This window comes from Macrobrachium rosenbergii, chromosome 45 (genome assembly GCF_040412425.1).
Source record: "Macrobrachium rosenbergii isolate ZJJX-2024 chromosome 45, ASM4041242v1, whole genome shotgun sequence".
Taxonomy (NCBI): domain Eukaryota; kingdom Metazoa; phylum Arthropoda; class Malacostraca; order Decapoda; family Palaemonidae; genus Macrobrachium; species Macrobrachium rosenbergii.
In genome coordinates, this window is record NC_089785.1 from 32,937,682 (window position 1) to 32,955,265 (window position 17,584).

The window sequence follows — 17,584 nt, forward strand, 5'->3', positions numbered from 1 at the left end:
TCCGTTGATTCGGGAGACGAGGGCAGGTGTTGGAAGCGGAGACGCTTACGTAAGAAGAGAGTGGTGTCGTCTTCGCCTGTTGTTGCTGCTTCTGGCGTGATTGCTGCATCTAGCGCCACGCGCCATGCGCCATCCTTCGTTTCGCCTGGCTCATCACGCCATACGCCACCCTACGATCCTCCTGGCGCCATGCGCCAAAAATTGTTTCTCCTGGTGACTCTCGTCAAGCTCCAACACCTGCGGTCTTCGTGCCTCGTTCTGTTCCGCATTCTCCTTCTTCCGCCTTGCCTCAAGATTTGTTTTTGGCGGAAATGAATAGGAAGCTTGATAGCATTCTCGGCTTTGTGGAAAAAAGTGATCCTTCCGTGAACGAACTGCAAGTTGCTTCGATTTCTAAGGATGCTCCTTCATCGAATGTGCGGCTTCCTACGAGCGATCCTGTGCTGCATTCTCCTAGGAAGACGAATCTTCCTCCATCTAGTTCCTTGGCTCTTTCTCCGATTTCTGGTGGTGATGTTGCTTCGGAATCGGAGGCGGAGGTACAACCAGAGAAAGAGAAGCCGTTATCGAGCTATAAGCAACTGCTTCAGTATTTTCTGGAGAATTTTCCGGATTCCTTTTCACCAGTATCCCCAGCTTCTCCGGAATCTCAATACGCTCGTGATAATAGGACAGAATCTTCGCTGGCTACCAAATTAGTTCTTTTTATTTCGGCCAAGAAAGGATTGAAGAAAATGGAGGAGTGGCTTGCAGAGAAGAGGGAACAAGGGAAGACTGTGTTTTGTTTTCCCCCTTCGAAATTGTCGTCTCGTCATGGTGGTTGGTACGAGACTGGAGAATCTTTCTCGTTGGGAGTAGCTGCCTCCTCCCAAGGAGATTTCTCTAGTTTGGTAGATTCGGCCAGGAGGTCGGCTCTTAATTCAGCCAAAGTATTCTTTTCTACATCGGAATTTGATCACCTCTGCAAGAATGCTTTTAAGATTCTGGAAGTTATAAGTTTTCTCGATTGGTCGGTTGGAGCTCTTGGAAGGAAACTAAAAGCTTGCGCCTTTCAGGACGATCAGTTCGCTTCCTGTCCGGCGTGTTAGCTTGCATCGACAGGAGCATTAGAGGTGCGGCTATGGAACTCTCTTCCGTGGTTACGTTAGGTATTCTCAAGAAACGTGAACTATGGTGTTCTTTCACCACTAAAGGTGTGTCTCGGTCCCAGAAGTCAGCTTTGTTGTTCGCTCCTTTAGATAGGAAACATCTTTTCCCGAGGGAAATAGTATCTGAGATCGCCGACTCTTCAACAGAGGGCAACTCAAGACTTGCTGGCACAGTCCACCAAGAAGCCTAAACCGTTGCCTTCAACAGTTGCTCGCCCGACAACGCCGACGGAGAGATCTCAAGGTCGGCCCTTTCGTGGAAGAGCCCCTGCTAAATCGTTCCCAGATCGAGAGGAGAGGTCGTTTTGTACCTAAAGCGATCAAACCCTCCGACAAGAAGTGAGAGCGCCTCCCTTCACTCACCAGTAGGAGCCAGACTGTCAGCTTTCTGGACAGTCTTGGAAGAAAGGGGAGCAGAACCTTGACAGTCTCGGTATTAAAGGAAGGCTATTCAATTCCATTCTTGAAGGACCCTCCTTTGTCCAGGGAACCAGTGGTCTTAATGGCTTATTCTCTAGACTCAGAAAAATGTTGTGCTCTAGAGAAAGAAGTGTCAGCTTTGCTAGAGAAAGAAGCAATAGAGAAAGTTCTCCCCCCTTTCTCCCCAGGATTTTACAATCGTCTCTTTGTAGTACCAAAGGCGTCAGGAGGCTGGAGGCCAGTTCTAGATGTGAGTGCTTTGAACCTGTTTGTAAAGAAGACAAAGTTTGTGATGGAAACCACTCAATCAATGCTGTCATCCCTTCTTCCAGGAGATTGGATGGTATCCATCGACCTCCAGGATGCGTATTTCCACATCCCAATCCATCCTGCTTCGAGGAAGTTCCTTCGCTTTGTGTTCAAGGGCGAAGTGTTTCAGTTCAGAGCAATGTGCTTGCCTCTCGACGGCCCCCGCAGGTTTTCACCAGAGTTTTGTCATCAGTGGCGAAGTGGCTACATCTGTTGGGGATCAGAACAGTTTTTTATTTAGACGATTGGCTCCTGCGTGCGAAGACGAAGGAAAGGTGTGTGAAGGATTTGGAAAAGACTCTTCATCTAACCAAAGAATTGGGACTTCTGGTAAATTGGCAGAAGTCACATCTGGTGCCATCTCAAGAATTAGTCTATTTGGGAGTTCAGATGAACTCAGTAGTTTTTCAGGCTTCTCTGTCGGTGGAGAGGGTAGAGTCGTGCCTGTTGAAAGTGCGAGATTTTCTGAAAAGACCCAGTGCTCGGCCAACGAGTGGATGAGCCTTCTGGGAAGTTGTCTTCCAGAGAACCATTTGTGAGTTTGGGGAGACTACATCTAAGGCCCCTTCAGTTCTTTTTAAGAGAAGTCTGGGACAGGAAGAAGAGCCCGGACTCGTTTGTTTTTCAAATCTCAGAGGAGATAAAGGCAGACCTCAGTTGGTGGAACTCTCCAGAGAAACTTCAGGAAGGAATTTCACTGTTCCCAAAGAACCCCAACCTCATCTTGTGTGCAGACGCTTCAGATCTAGGATGGGGAGCCACGTTGGGCAAGTTGGAAACGGCAGGCCGATGGAAGGGAGAACAACTTCGGTGGCACATCAATCTGAAGGAATTAAAGGCCATTCATTTAGCCCTTTTAGAATTTTCGAAGGTGGTAAGGAACCAGGCAGTGATTGTCCAATCAGACAATACAACAGCTCTCGCGTACATAAAAAAGCAAGGAGGGACCCACTCGTTCTCGCTATACCTGGTAGCGAGAGATCTTCTGTTATGGGCGAAAATGAACCAAACGACGTTGTTGACAAGGTTCATTCCAGGAAAGCTCAATGTGAGGGCAGACGAGCTAAGCAGGAGCTTTCAAGTACTCTCAACAGAGTGGATCTTAAATCAAGAAGTTTGCCTCCAACTGTGGAATCTATGGGGTCGTCCTCTCATAGATCTGTTTGCCACCAAGAAGACAACTCAACTGCCTCTTTATTGCTCTCTAGTGCCGGACGAGGGGGCAGTCTTCGTGGATGCAATGCTGATGGACTGGTCAGGTCTGGACCTTTACGCCTTTCCTCCGTTCAAGATGTTGAGAGCAGTTCTAACAAAAATGTTGTCCCACAAGGACATGCGCATGACGCTGGTTGCTCCGTTTTGGCCAGCAAGGGAATGGTTCCCGGACTTGATAAGTCTTCTCGTAGACTTCCCGAGGCTTTTACCACCGAGAGTAGATCTACTCAGACAGCCTCACTTCCGAAGATTTCACGGAGGTCTATCCGCTCTTCAGCTAACTGCGTTCAGACTGTCGAACGTTGCCTCAGAGCTAGAGGTTTTTCAAGGAAGGTCTCTAGAGCCATCGCTAGAGCTCGTAGACAGTCCTCCACAGCAGTTTATCAAGCTAAGTGGTCAGTCTTCAGAGAGTGGTGTAGGAAGACTGGCACATCATCTTCTAAGACCACTTTAGAAGAGATCGCAGACTTCCTCCTGTATCTGAGTGTGGAGAGGAAGCTGTCTTCATCGTCGATCAAGGGCTACAGAGCAATGCTTTCGACAGTCTTTAGGCATAAGGGCCTGGATATTTCAAATGACAAGGACTTGTCAGATCTTATCAGATCGTTTGAAACATCCAAGAATTCCAGAGAGAGATTGGTTTCCTGGAATTTGGATGTGGTCTTGAAATGGCTTGTGGGCAGTAAGTTTGAGCCATTATCGTCTTGCTCTTTCAGAGACCTTACGAGGAAGACAATCTTCTTGGTAGCTCTGGCTACAGCAAGGAGAGTCAGTGAGTTGCACGCCCTAGATAAGAGAATTGGGTTTTCTAGGGGTAAGGCAGTCTGTTCTTCATTGTTGAGTTTTTTGGCAAAGAATGAGACTCCGTCTAAGCCTTGGTGGGACCAGATGAAGAAGAAAGACTTTTATGCCCAGTAAGAGCATTAAAAGTATATTTTGAAAGGACTCAAGCAGTGAGAGGTCCTTCTCCTAATCTTTGGTGTTCTGTGAGGGATCCGAGTAGGCCTCTTTCGAAGAATGCTCTTTCCTTCTTTTTGAGAGACCTGATTGTAGAAGCTCACAACCAGGTAGAAGACGTGCAGCTTCAAATTTCTAAAGTTAAAGCACATGAGGTGAGAGCGGTCTCAACCTCGTTGGCATATAGGAGGAATCTTTCCTTAGATTCAATTATTCAAGCTACATTTTGGAAATGTAGGTCAGTGTTCGCGTCTCATTATTTGAGAGAGATTGAGACAATATATGATGGATGCAGTACGTTGGGACCGTTTGTGGTGACTGGCACGGTGTTGGGTAAGGGAATAAAGGAAGTCGATCCTTCCTTGTGATGCTTTCTCTTGCTTAAGGTTAGCGTTGTTGTTTTCTGGGATGTCTGGGGGTACATTGTGACTAGGAGTACCCAACAGTCTTACATTTTGGGTAATATTTTTAAGGTACAGGTTATTGGTGACACCCCTTGTTCTGTGTTTTTTTCGTGTACTGCGCCCTGGGCAGGGGCATTTATTTGGTTGGTTATCATGCATAGTCCACGGTGAGCCCTCGACTGGCATGTAGCCCTCTAGCACTTAACCCTCAGGTCTATATACCTAGTTGGTGCAAGTTGAGGATAGCAGATTAAGAGGCAGTATCCATCAAATCAGCTACCTCAACAGGTAAGGAACCATCATTGTGTTTTTTATTTTCACAATTGTCTAGACTTTTTCATATTAGCTGCCATGGCCCACCTCCATCAAGGTGCCAATCAGCTATATATATAATTACCAGGTAAGTTATATGTACAAAAATGTATTTTTATAATAAAATGAGGTTTTGTACATACTTACCTGGTAATTATATAATCAAAGCCCACCCTCCTCCCCTCTCATGGGCAGGTATGGCATAAACATATGAAGAGTTTGGGTTATGGTTCCTCTCACTCACCTGTAGAGGGCGGTGGGAAGGGGTATCACGTGACCATTCATTAGCGCTGCCGCGATTTTCAATTTTCTGCCGTGACGTCAGAGACTACAGCTATATATATAATTACCAGGTAAGTATGTACAAAACCTCATTTTATTATAAAAATACATTTTTGTTTCAGTGCAATTATTATGATGTAGATGACAAGAGTATTTTGCTTGTATATAAATGTTAACATGAACTTCAGTTGCTGAAAAAATTATGGGAAAACATTCAGTGTGATTGGATATTTCATTTGGGAAAATGGTTGGTCAGGTTGGAGTAAGTACTGTAGCATTGGGTGAGCACAGTCTGATGTAAACTTAAGGCAGAGTTCTCTCATTTTTCTCTCAGTGGCTTCCAGTTCTCAGATATCTCCTCAGTCCCATTGCCCTTTGTTGTCACAAAAATTTCCTTTCCCAGGATGCATAGCTTTTGTCACTCGCAAGTCTTCCAGTCAGGGAAATTGATTACATAGATAATGGCTGATTAGTGAATTCCAGGAAGTAAGACAGTTACGACTCTTCTGTTTATTAGTAAACGTTCTGGTCAGTACTTGAATGAGTACAGTAACACCAGTGAATACTGTCTGCTTTTAACAAGTAAACTCCCGGACTATTGCTGAAAATTTTAGTAGAGCTTAAAAGACTGGAGGGAGTAGCAGTAGATCATAAAGGCTCTTTTCTTACATTAATTGTTAAGTTTGCCATTCAGAGTAAAAAAGTAATCTAAGTAATGCATCGATTAAGTTTTGTAAGCTCAATTTACATAAAGTGAAAAATTCTGTTGGCTTTATAGATGATTATTAACAACTTGTAAAAGTATGGGCAAGTTGTGAGCTGTGGTGAATTAACAGGCATTGTGAATATTCTTTCAGGTACGTTCACTTAGAAAATCTAATTGCACGCTCCTACTTTGATCCCCGAGAGGCCTACCCTGAAGGTGTAACCAAGGAAAGGAGAAGAGCTGCTATAGCCGCTGCTTTGGCTGGTGAGGTATCAGTGGTCCCTCCTTCACGTCTCTTGGCCCTCTTAGGACAGGCACTGAAATGGCAGCAGCATCAGGGGTTGCTTCCTCCAGGTAAGTACTTTTAATTCGACTCCAGTGGCCAGAATTCCCACATTTAATATGAGATAGGGGAAACAGGCAGTAAGGACTTGAAAGCTTGTCAATAAGTAGAACTTAAAAGTTGCCAGTCTTTGCAATTTGAGAATTCTGATTTCTGTTTTTCACTTTTTTTTTTTCAGGAACGCAGATTGATTTGTTCCGAGGTAAGGCAGCCATGCGAGAACAAGAGGATGAAAAGGTACCGACACAGCTTTCACGATTCATCCGTTTCCCACAGAAGGCTCATGTTGAGAGTGCGCATTTCAGTCCTGATGGCCAGTATCTTGTTACTGGGAGTCTTGATGGTATTATTGAAGTGTGGAATTTCACAACAGGTAATTTCAGTCGAAGGCAAATTTTAATACAGAACTATGAACAACTAGACATATATTCCATTTTTATATAAGTAACTTACCCAGTAATGACTTAGCTAAGAGTTTCTACTCGATGGCAGCTTAAATTTTGAAAAATCATGGTAGTACTACTCTTTTGTTTATGTAGGTGACTAGCCCCACCCACTTTCGGGGTAGGAAAGAGGAACAACTTAGCCAAGAGCTCAATTTGTTTTCTGCCGGCTTAAGACCAACACAGTGTTAAGTTATGCAGTTGAATTTGAGATTTTGGTTGAAAATTCTTCCCCTATTGGTGAAGTATTTTTTCCAGGTAGTCTTCGGCATTGTTTATTTAGATAGCTTATTAGTTTTTCTTACTGATTTTGACTTTTGATTTCTGATTGTGACCATGTCAGACTCTAGTTCTTCTATTGTTAGGTATTGTAGCAGAGGCTGCAAACTAGGTTGACAAAACATACTTATGACTCTCATGCCTTGTGCACTGCGTGTAGGGGACAGGTTTGTTCAGTTGATTTGATGTGTGAGGAGTGAAGGGGATGGGATGACAAGAAATGGAAGACTTTAGCAACTCATCTTTCTAAGTTAGAGAGAGACAGGAAAGCAAAACATTAGCTAGCCAGGGTTCTGTTCAGGTATCCAGTATTGTTAATGAACCGATTGTCTCTTCTCCCACTAAAGCAACTTCTCCAATTTCCAGCCCACCTCCAATTCCTCCTACTCCGTCTCCTGGCTTCCTCACTCATGAACAGGACTGCTATGCCAGCCTTGGGCAGAGGTTTGACCAGAAATTTGGTCTTCTTGCAACTTTGGTGGTCCAAATGGGAGAATCCATGTGTGCACTCATGGAGAAGTTTGGTGAAAAAAGTGCTAGTGCAAGTGAAGTGATAGTGGAGGAGGTGGCTGCCCGTCCCACCGACTTTCCTAGGCGAAGGTCACTGCCATAATTCCCCAACCCTGGAAGGAGGCATACTGGAGGCCCAAGGGAGGTCGGTGGGCTCTGCCCACGGGTAGTCGCACCTGTTGCGTCCCAGGTTGCGGCCAAAGACACCCACTGGAAAGGCGTCTCAGGTGTCCATGATTTGTTGAGTTCTGGAGACTCGAGTCCTAGTGAGAGGTGCCACTGACGTTTCTCTGAGTTGCACCCCCGAAAAGGTGCTCTTCATTCTGGGACCAGTCACCACCGCTTCCAGCAAAAGGCTTCGAGAGCCTTCACGGAGCCCACAGCCTTTGTGCAGTACTTGGAACAGTCCTGAGTGTTTTTCGGAGTCGGTATCTTCAAAGCATGCCTCTCATTCATCCAAGCATGCCTCGTCTCAAGAGCGCCTGCGCTCTTCGGATTTTTGCTCACGTTTTGGCAGTGAGAGCCCGTCTAGCACTGAGTGCCAGTTTGGCACAGAGCGTCCATTTGTGGATGAGTGACAGTTTGGCGCTGAGTGCCCGTTTGCCGCTGAGCACCCTCTAGTAGTCTGAGAAGGGGCGTCAAGGTAGTATCGATCTTACGCTGCTGGAGAGGCTCCCTCATTGGGAATGGCTGCCTCCTCCCAGGGGGACTTCTCCAGTCTTGTGGATTTGGCCAGGAGATCCACCTTCTCTGCAGTGAAGGTTATGTTTTCCTCCCTTGAGATCGACCACCTGCATAAGAATCTTTAGCTTCATGGACTGATCCATTGGAACTTTGACAAAGAAGATTAGAGACTTTCCTAATCTTCCAGAGGACACTGCTGCGGATTGGCACAGTGTTCTCTTGTGTGGACAAGGCCATTAGAGATGGTTCTCTCGAAGTATCTTCTTTGTATGCTTCGGGCAAACTGAAGAAGAGAGAGCTGTGGATTTCATGTATTTGTAAGGGAGTTATGAATTCTCATAAGTCTGCACTGCTTTTCTCACCTCTCAGTGGTGTCCACCTGCTTCCCCAAGAGGCAGTAGAAGAGATCGCCCCCTACCTGCACAAGAAATCTACACAGGACCTCCTCTTACAGTCATCAAGGCGCTCCAGGGATTGGACTACGCCTTCTTCTAAGTCTGCCTCTCCCCTTCAACCTTAGCATTTTCGAGGCACCTATTCTAGGCCTTAGTCGAGACCTCAAGGTATAGTGCGCTTTGCCTTGAGAGCAATCAGAAGAACCTCCTCTAAGCCTGCGGCTAAGAAATGAGGATACAGTCCTTCATGCACCTGTTGGGACCAGACTCCACTTTTTTTGGGAAAGGTGGAAGGAGAAAGGGGCAGAGCAGTGGGTTATTCAAGTTCCGAAGGAGAGGTATTGCATTCCTTTTGAAGAGAAGCCTCCTTTGACCAGCACTCCCATTGACTTAAAGGCTCTCTCAGAGGAAGTCTCTTCCCTCCTCAAGAAGGGAGCGATCAAGGTAGTGGAAGATGTCGGTTCCGAAGGTTTCTACAACTGTTTATATGTGGTTCCCAAAGCACAGGAGGATGGAGGCCAGTCCTAGATGTGAGTGCCTTGAACATCTTTATCAAGAAGACAAAGTTCCACATGGAGACGACTCATTCCGTCCTCGCATCCATTCGTCAAGGGGACTGGATCATATCATTGGATATGAGAGACGCATACTTCCATGTTCCTATACATCAACATTCGAAGAAGTATCTGAGGTTTGTCTTCCGGAACCAAGTGTTTCAGTTTCGAGCCTTATACTTCGGGTTATCAAGAGCCCTTCAAGTGTTTACTCGAGTGCTTGCCCGTGACTAAGTAGCTCCATTTACTAAGAGTCAAGATATCCATCTACAGTACTTGGACGACTGGCTAATCCGCTCTTCCACAAAAGAGTGGTGCATGAAGGACCTGCAAGAGACCCTAGTTTTGACACAGAATCTGGGCTTGTTATTGAATCTTCAAAAGTCCCAATTAACTCCTCGACAGATTCAATATTTGGGGATGAGGATAGATTCTCAGACTTTTTAGGCTTTTCCATCCCCCAAAATAGTAGAATCCTACCTGACGAAAGTCAGCCTTTTCCTGTTACTCCGATCAAGTTCTGCAACCCAATGGATGAGTGCTGGGCACTCTGGCAGCCATGGGTCAATTTGTAAAATTGGGGAGATTACACATGAGTCCTCCAATATTTCCTCAGAGTCAGTTGGGATCGGAATTTGGACCAGGACGAGTGCATTTTTCCGATCACAAAGGAGATAAAGGAAGACTTGCAGTGGTGGAACTCCATAGACAAGTTATCGGAGGGGATGTCTCTCTGTGTCGTGAACCCCGACCTAGAGTTCTTTTCCAATGCATCGGATCTGGGTTGGGGAGCTCTCCTTGGGGAAAAAGAGATTTCAGGTGTTTGGACTCAACAGGAGAGAAGTCTACACATCAACGTAAAGGAGTTGAAAGCTGTCTTCCTAAGACTGCAGCATTTTGCAAAGGAAGTTCACAAGAAAAAGGTGGCAATCTATACAGACAACACCATGGCGCTGGCATAGGTAAGGCTTCAAGGAGGGACCCACTTGTTCTCCCTTTACGAGATGGCCAGGGAGCTGCTACTTTGGGTGGACCGGAACCAAACTCACCTGATAACTCAGTTCATCCAAGGGAGAATCAACATTCTTGCATACGAGTTAAGTTGCCACAATCAAGTACTCTCCCACAGAATGGACGCTATACTGTCGGGTATGCTCTGATCTATGGAAACTTTGGAGGGAGCCCTTGCTGGACTTGTTCGCAACGTCCAGAAACCATCGTTTCCAGACCCATTAGTGTGGACAACTGACGCGATGTTGCAGAACTGGTTTGATCTGGACCTGTATGCTTTTCCCTTGTTTGAAATGGTCAGCCAGGTGATCAGGAAATTTCAGGCACATCAGAATGTCAGGATGACATGTAGCTCCCTTTAGGCCACAAAAGGAGTGGTTCACGCAGTTGATCAGTCTGCTAGTAGACTTCCTGAGACTCCTGCCAGCCATTCCAAGTCTGTTCAGGCAGCCTCACTTCAGGAGGTTCCATCAGGGCTTATCCATTCTGGCCCTGACAGGGTATTGACTGTCTACGGACTTATACGAGTGAAGGAGGCTTTTCTAGAGCGGTGGCAGCTGTTGCCAGACTTAGACGTAAGTCTGCAAACAAAGTCTGCCAGAACAAGTGGGTGGTCTTTAGACACTGGTGTAAAAGACGAAACATCTCGTCTTCTAAGACCTCTTCAACAGAAAAAGCTGATTTTCTGTTAGACTTATGATCCTCTAGAGGCCTCTCCTCTTCAATGATTAGAGGGTATACAGTAATACCCCAAACTTGCACGATTTGAGTTGCATGAATTCACAGACACAAACTTTTCACTGGAACCTAATTAATGGTCATACGCAAGTTTTTCACAGACATGCGAACATTTGTGAATACTGAGAAACCATGCAAAAGTGTTTTATACTTAATTTTTTATGTAATATATGTTTTCAAGCTCTCTCTCTCTCTCTCTCTCTCTCTCTCTCTCTCTCTCTCTCTCTCTCTCTCTCTCTCTCATTTACTGAGATGAGGGAATTTTTATGGTACATGTACTTGTTTATGTGTTTTGTATGATAAATAAATTTTTACCTAATAAGAAGTACTAATTTTCAAATAAGATTAATAAGATTAAATAATAATAATAATAATACATTAAACCCTCCGTATTCTTGGTCTCATGTTTCGCAAACTCGCCTATTCGCGGATTTCTCTATGGAACATATATACACATTATTCGCTGAAAATTCGCCCATTTAGGGTGTTTTTCACAGAAATGTTCACTAATTACTATATTTTCATCTCATTTTCATGACTAAATGCACTTTTTGTTATAAAACTATTAGAATACTCAGGTAGTGGTCAAGTTACGATAATTCGCCTTACGATAATTCGATTTTGCAATGGGTAAGCAATTAATACCAATATGACGATATTTATAAAATATTTTGAAATTTTGCATGGGCGCAGGCAGCAGTATACAATCAGGCAACGAGAGAGACCAAATTACAATAGACCAACTTCTTTTCCTCCATCTCTTTATCCCATCTTCTAGTTAAAAAAGTAAAAGAGAATGATAAAAGTATTGTTTGTAACGTTATACTCTTGCATAAATGAGTACAGCCATAAACAACCGACTGATAAACTGTTGTTTTGCTTATCACCGAATTAGATAACAACAGCTGTTTTGCTTGTACAGTATTTCAACCATCGTACAGTAATACACAATTACTGTAGTTATAGTACAAATGACGTTAAGTAGAATAGGACTGATATATTTTTACATTATACAGTACCCTTATTTGGTATGGATAAAAAATTGGTAAGGAAATATACTGCTAAATTTAAGCTGCAAGTTATAGCTGAAGCTGAGAGAACAATGTTCAAGCTGCTAATGACCATAAATTGTCATGCATTGGCAACATGGATGAAACTTGACCATAATTAAAATTGGAGAGAAAGTATTTTAATCAAAACCACTGGGCATGAAAGAACACATTACTGCTATTTTTACGCCAATAAACGATAAATACGTAAAGCTCGTATTATGATGAAATTAGGTGAAAATAGCGAACGGAATCTTGATTTTTTTTACACAAAACAAACGCCCCCAAACGGCCAACGTCATCTATTAACGAAAAAAATAAAAGAGTTAATTTCACAACAGGACGTATTTAGGTTATATTTCGACTTGAAAACACTTTGTATAACGAAAAATAACCTTGTCCCATATAAATAAAGTATCTAGAGATTCATTTATGCTAACTAGAAGCAAGAAAAGCTCTCTGAACTGAGTTAAATACGGCGAAATAAACTTACCACGTAAATGATTTCCAAATCCAAAACATTGATCGCTATGATCGCAATTTATAATACAAAAGCAATATAAGAGTATATACAATATTATTGGATACAGTGAATTATGGCATAACACTTTAAAAGATCCATGAAAAAGGTGCATATTCGTGATGTTGATGTTTGTATAATACAATATGTGAATATAGAGTACAGTATAATGTAGGCTAGGCTACCGTATATGTATGCGATATACCATAGTGTAGGCTAAGCTAATTCTTGTTTGTTATTCAATTTCTCTTTGTATGGAATTATCATAAGTCACTCTGCATTAACCCCCAGAATTAGCTGATGTTAATAATTACTATACCATGTACAGATAGAGTGTACTTTATAGTGTATGGTAGGCTATTATGTATACATGGTACCGAATACCTTGGTGTAGGCTTGGCTATATTTGAGATAAGTTTTTTCCAGAGATAAGTTTTTTCCAACAAACGATGGTTTTTTTTTTGGAACCTAACCCCATCATAAATAGGATAATACCTGTATAAGCGTTTTTATTTTTTGTGTGTGTGTTTGAACTATCAAAATAAGCAGTTCTGAGTGTTTTTAGAGGGGTTCTAGGTATTTGCGGGTTTTAGCTATTCGCGGGGTGTGGTACGCATCCCCCGCGAATGCGGGGGTTTACTGTAATATTATTGATAATAATTAATAATAATAATATAACTGTAATGAAAAAATTGGTATGTGATATTTATTTTAAACAAACAAATATCTTTCCTTCATCTTTTGTAAGAAGCTCGAAGGCAAAGCTGTCAGACATGTCAAGTTAACATGACAAGAAGGGGAGTGTTGCTGATCAACAGGTCAAAGGTTTCTCTCTCTCTCTCTCTCTCTCTCTCTCTCTCTCTCTCTCTCTCTCTCTCTCTCTCTCTCTCTCTCTCTCTCTCTCTCTCTCTCTTTCGTGTTATTCTCTCTGTCTCCGTAATAATTGGTAAATAATTTCACTCCCATAGGTAAGGACAACCTCTCTCTCTCTCTCTCTCTCTCTCTCTCTCTCTCTCTCTCTCTCTCTCTCTCTCTCTCTCTCTCTCTCTCACACACATTTTTACAACTTACTATTTCTCTGTTTGTCTTTACCTGTACAGTAGATAGTTTAAATTGATCTAATTTTACCTGTACCGTCTACAAAGTGTAAATGTGCTAGTGTGGCAAATATGTTCTAAAACATAGAAACACAATAAGAGTTGTATTAGTCAAAATAAAAAATGCTGTTTGTTTATGAAAAATCACTTCAGAACAAAGAGAAAGAGACGCAGAATAAAGAAGTTATTTAAAAGAGGTTGAGAAGACTTCTCAAAATAGATCGATCGGAAGGGGAGAGACAGAAATTCTCTTCCAACTCTATTTTTATGTCAACCATTTATTTCTTTTTTTAAGGGTAATGTATTAAGCTGACTTTTAAATGAAATTACAGTAACTTTAATTTCATTTAAAAGTTAGCTTAATAATTTCGGAGCCATTTTAGGGTCATATTTAGTGTTTAAACTTTAGAAATAAGCATTTATTAGCAATTTTAGAGACCATGCCAAACTTACGCAAAAAGTTGCCCTGCGTGAGGGGTTCTGAAATCTAAGGTCGCATAAGTTTGGGGCATGACTGTAGATTGATGTTAAGTTCAGTTTTCAGGCATAGAGGTATAGATATTTCTACAAACCAGGACCTCTCTGACCTGATGAAATCATTCGACTCGGCCAAGTTTAAATCAGAAGAAGTATGCCCTTGGAACTTGGACACAATCTTGAAATGTCTCATGAGTCCTTCAGGGACATTGCATGCAAAACTCTTTTCTTAGTGGCCTTAGCTATGGCTAAAAGAGTTAGTGAAATCCATGCAATAGACAAACGGATTAGATTTTCCCAAGGGGATGTAGTGTTTTCTTTTCTCTTAGGTTTTCTCGCGAAGAATGAGAATCCAGTGCAACCCTGGCCTCATTCATTCTCGATTAAGAGCTTATCTGACGTTGTAGGGACAAAAGAAGAAGAAAGAGTGCTGTGCCCTGTCAGAGCTCTCAGATACTCTCTTCGTCGTACTGAGAAAATCAGAGGCCCAGCAAATAACTTATGGTGCTTGGTTAGGAATCCATCAAGACCATTATCTAGTAATCCACTCTCATTCTTTTTGAAGGACCTCATTGTAGAGGCACACTCCCAGGTTAAGGAGGATGAGTTACCTATCCTGAAGGTAAGAGCCCATGACCTGAAGGCAGTCGCTACTTCAGTAGTTTTTAAACATAATCTTTCCATGACTTCGATTCTTCAGTCTACATTCTGGAAATGTAGATCAGTTTTTGTTCTACTTAAAGGATGTGGAGACAGTGTATGAAAAGTGCAGTACATTAGGACCATTGTCCGTGGCTGGCGTAGTGTTTGGGGGGGAAATGTAGGAAATAATCCTTCCTTGATATACTGTATCTCTTTGCCTTGAATTAGGGTGATTGAGTCCTTGGGGAGGCTGGGGGATACGATGTACCAGGAGTGCCCACCAGCTTTTTAGTGTTGGGTGGTGGTTTTTTGTTTTTTAATGGAAAGGTGTAGGTGGTGATGTTTGTTATTTTCTGGTTTTGATGTTTTTTGTACTGTGCTCTGCGCAGGGGTATTATTGTTGGCTTTCTTGGCGTTTGGGAATGTCCTTCGGCACAGAGACCTTGTTTATACTTCGTCAGCAATTGGAATCCTCCTTCGCTATGAAGTACCTGGCTATACCGCCAATGTTAGGCCATTTTTTATTCTGTTCTCAAATTCACTAGCTTATTATTGTTTGTGGGATCTGTATGTCTATGAATCCCACTACCTGTCAGTAGGGATTCAGCTAGGTAATTACTGGTTAAGTCCTGTCAGTAGGGATTCAGCTAGGTAATTGCTGGTTAAGTTACTTATATAAAAATGACATTTTTATGATAAAATAAAGTTTGTTCATGACACTTACCTGCCAGATATATATATAGCTGTATTTCTCCGAAATCCGACAGAATTTCAAAACTCGCGGCACACGCAGTGTGGCCAGGTGGTTAGTACTCATTCCCGCCGCTGGGAGGCGGGAATCGGGAACCATTCCCATTTTCTATTCAGATTTTCTCTGTCGCCGGTACTGTTAACATCTGTTACAGTACCTCCGCCTCTGGATTTCGTTAACTTGCTTATTCCCACTTAAGTATTCTCTTGACTTTTGGTTTTGATTCTTGGACTGTGGATTGGCACACGCTTTTTCTGGACTGTTGTGGATTTTGCTTATGACCTCTCTTTAACTATGTCTGGTTCTAGTTCTGCTAGTTTCCGTGTATGTTGTATGAGTGATTGTAAGGTGAGGCTACCGAAAGCTTCGGTAGACCCTCACTCGGTTTGTTTGAGGTGTAGGGGGCATGTTTGTCTTATAGATGATCGATGTAAGGAGTGTGAACCTTTATCGGATGCGAGCTGGAAGTCTTACGATTCGTATGTTCGCAAGTTGGAGCGTGACAGGGTTAGGAGGTCTTCCTCCAGGAGTGTGTGCAAGAGTCAGGTTATTTCCTCTCCTGATAATCCTAACGTAGTTGATGTTGCACCTGTCCCTGTGGTTTTGCCTTCGGGCCCTGATATTGTGTCTGTGGAGGGTTCGGCCTGGCGCAGATCATGAGTTCTATCCGTGCGCTCGAGAACAAAGTGACATCTCTCCAAAGTGCTGTGAAGTGTAGTGCTCCCCAGTGTTGTGGAGGGGGCGTCAGATCGGCCCCATAATGCTTCTAGGCCTGGACCGCTGTCAGACTCCCAGGACTCAGGGAGAAGGCATGTCGAAAGCCGCAAGAAGGTTACGGGGGCTTCCACCCGATCTGACGTCCCTTCTGCAGGTCCTGTTGTCGCTTCCCAGGCTGCCAGAGATCGTGCTTCGCGCCGCTTTCTCAGGACTGCTTTTAGTCCTCCGAGGCGTCCTCCCCGCGCAAGGGGTGGAATTCTCGTAAGGACTCTCGTCCTCTCAAGAGGAGCTGTGTTCAAGAGGACGCTTCGTCAGTCTTCTTCGTCGGCTAGTTATTTTGAAGCTTTTCCACCGCAGAAGAGGACTAGGATTTCGTCTGATGAGGATGTTTGGAGCGCCCCAGCCGCTCTAAGGAAGAAACTTTTCTTGCTCCTGTGAGGAAGAAGAAGGCGTCCCCCATAGGATTGTCTCTCCTCCCAGACATGATTCTTCTCCATAAGAAGATTTTGTTGGAGATGCAGCGACAGTTGTCTTCTCTTATTGCAGAAAAGGACTCTGCTCCTCGTCGTCGCAAGGACTTGACTTTGCCTGTCAAGAGATCAAGGAAGTCTCCTTCTCCTGCTCCGCTTTCGTCGTCTCCTTCTCCTGTGTCGCCGCCTTGTCGCCCTGTTAGCTCTCTTGCTCCTCGTCGTGGCGCTCGTCAACAGGGCGCTTCGCGAGCTTCTTCCCGTGGCGCTTGGTGCCGCTCTTCAGGGCGCTTCTGTACAGGGCCGCCGACAGGGCGCTCTTCGGTTTTTGGGCGTGGCGCCTGTGACGACGCTCTTCAGGGCGCTCTCCAGGGCGCTCCTCAGGGCGTTCCTTCGGTTGCTCTTCAGGGCGTTACGGGCATTCCGTTTCATCTGAGAAAAGAAGATCCCTTCTTCGTATTGGACCTCAAGGCCTTCGTTCCCCTAAAGTGTTGGGTGACTCGGTTGCTTCTCCGGCTGTCGCGGGGAGAGGTGTCTGCCGATCGGATCCTGCTGAAGTCGAGCTCTCGTCTGCTTCCTCTTCTTCTGATTATCAAGTTTTAACCGGCTTGCTTAAAGACTTGTTCGGGGACAAGTTTAAACCTTCGGCTCCTCTCTCTCCTCCTTCTCAGCTAGCTTCTTCCAAAGCTAGGAGAGCGCCGGGGTTTTTGAAGATGACTTCTTCGTTGGCGACCAAGAGGGCTTTCAAGAAAGTCAACGTGTGGATGGAGGAACGGAAGTCCCATGGCAAGACCTCTTTCGCTGTGCCTCCGTCTAAGCTTTCAGGCAAGGCTGGTATGTGGTATGAGACGGGAGAAGATCTCAGCCCTAGAGTTCCTTCCTCTTCTCAAGGGGATTTTACCAGTCTTGTCGACGCTTCCAGAAGGTCTCATCTGCCTACTGCTAAGGTTTCTTGGACCTTGTCAGAGACTGACCATCATCTCAAAGGTCTCTTCCGCACCATGGAGGTGTTTAATTTTTTGGACTGGTGCTTGGGGCCTTAGATCTTAAGCTCTGAAGCTCGGACTCTATTACCTTGGGGAGCTCTCTAGTGTCCTTAACTGTATGGACAAGGCAGTTAGGGATGGATCTGAAGAACTGGCGTCTCACTTTGG

General features: G+C 44.0%; 1 protein-coding gene across 1 annotated transcript in view; it reads left to right on the forward strand.

Annotated features, from left to right (window-relative positions):
- Smu1 (Smu1 spliceosomal factor) overlaps window positions 1-17,584 on the forward strand; it is a 77,725-nt gene that overhangs the window by 34,550 nt on the left and 25,591 nt on the right. The window contains exons 4-5 of the mRNA XM_067088967.1: window positions 5,905-6,107; window positions 6,275-6,469. Of these exons, the coding sequence (XP_066945068.1) occupies window positions 5,905-6,107; window positions 6,275-6,469 (398 nt within the window). The remainder of the gene's footprint in view (window positions 1-5,904; window positions 6,108-6,274; window positions 6,470-17,584) is intronic.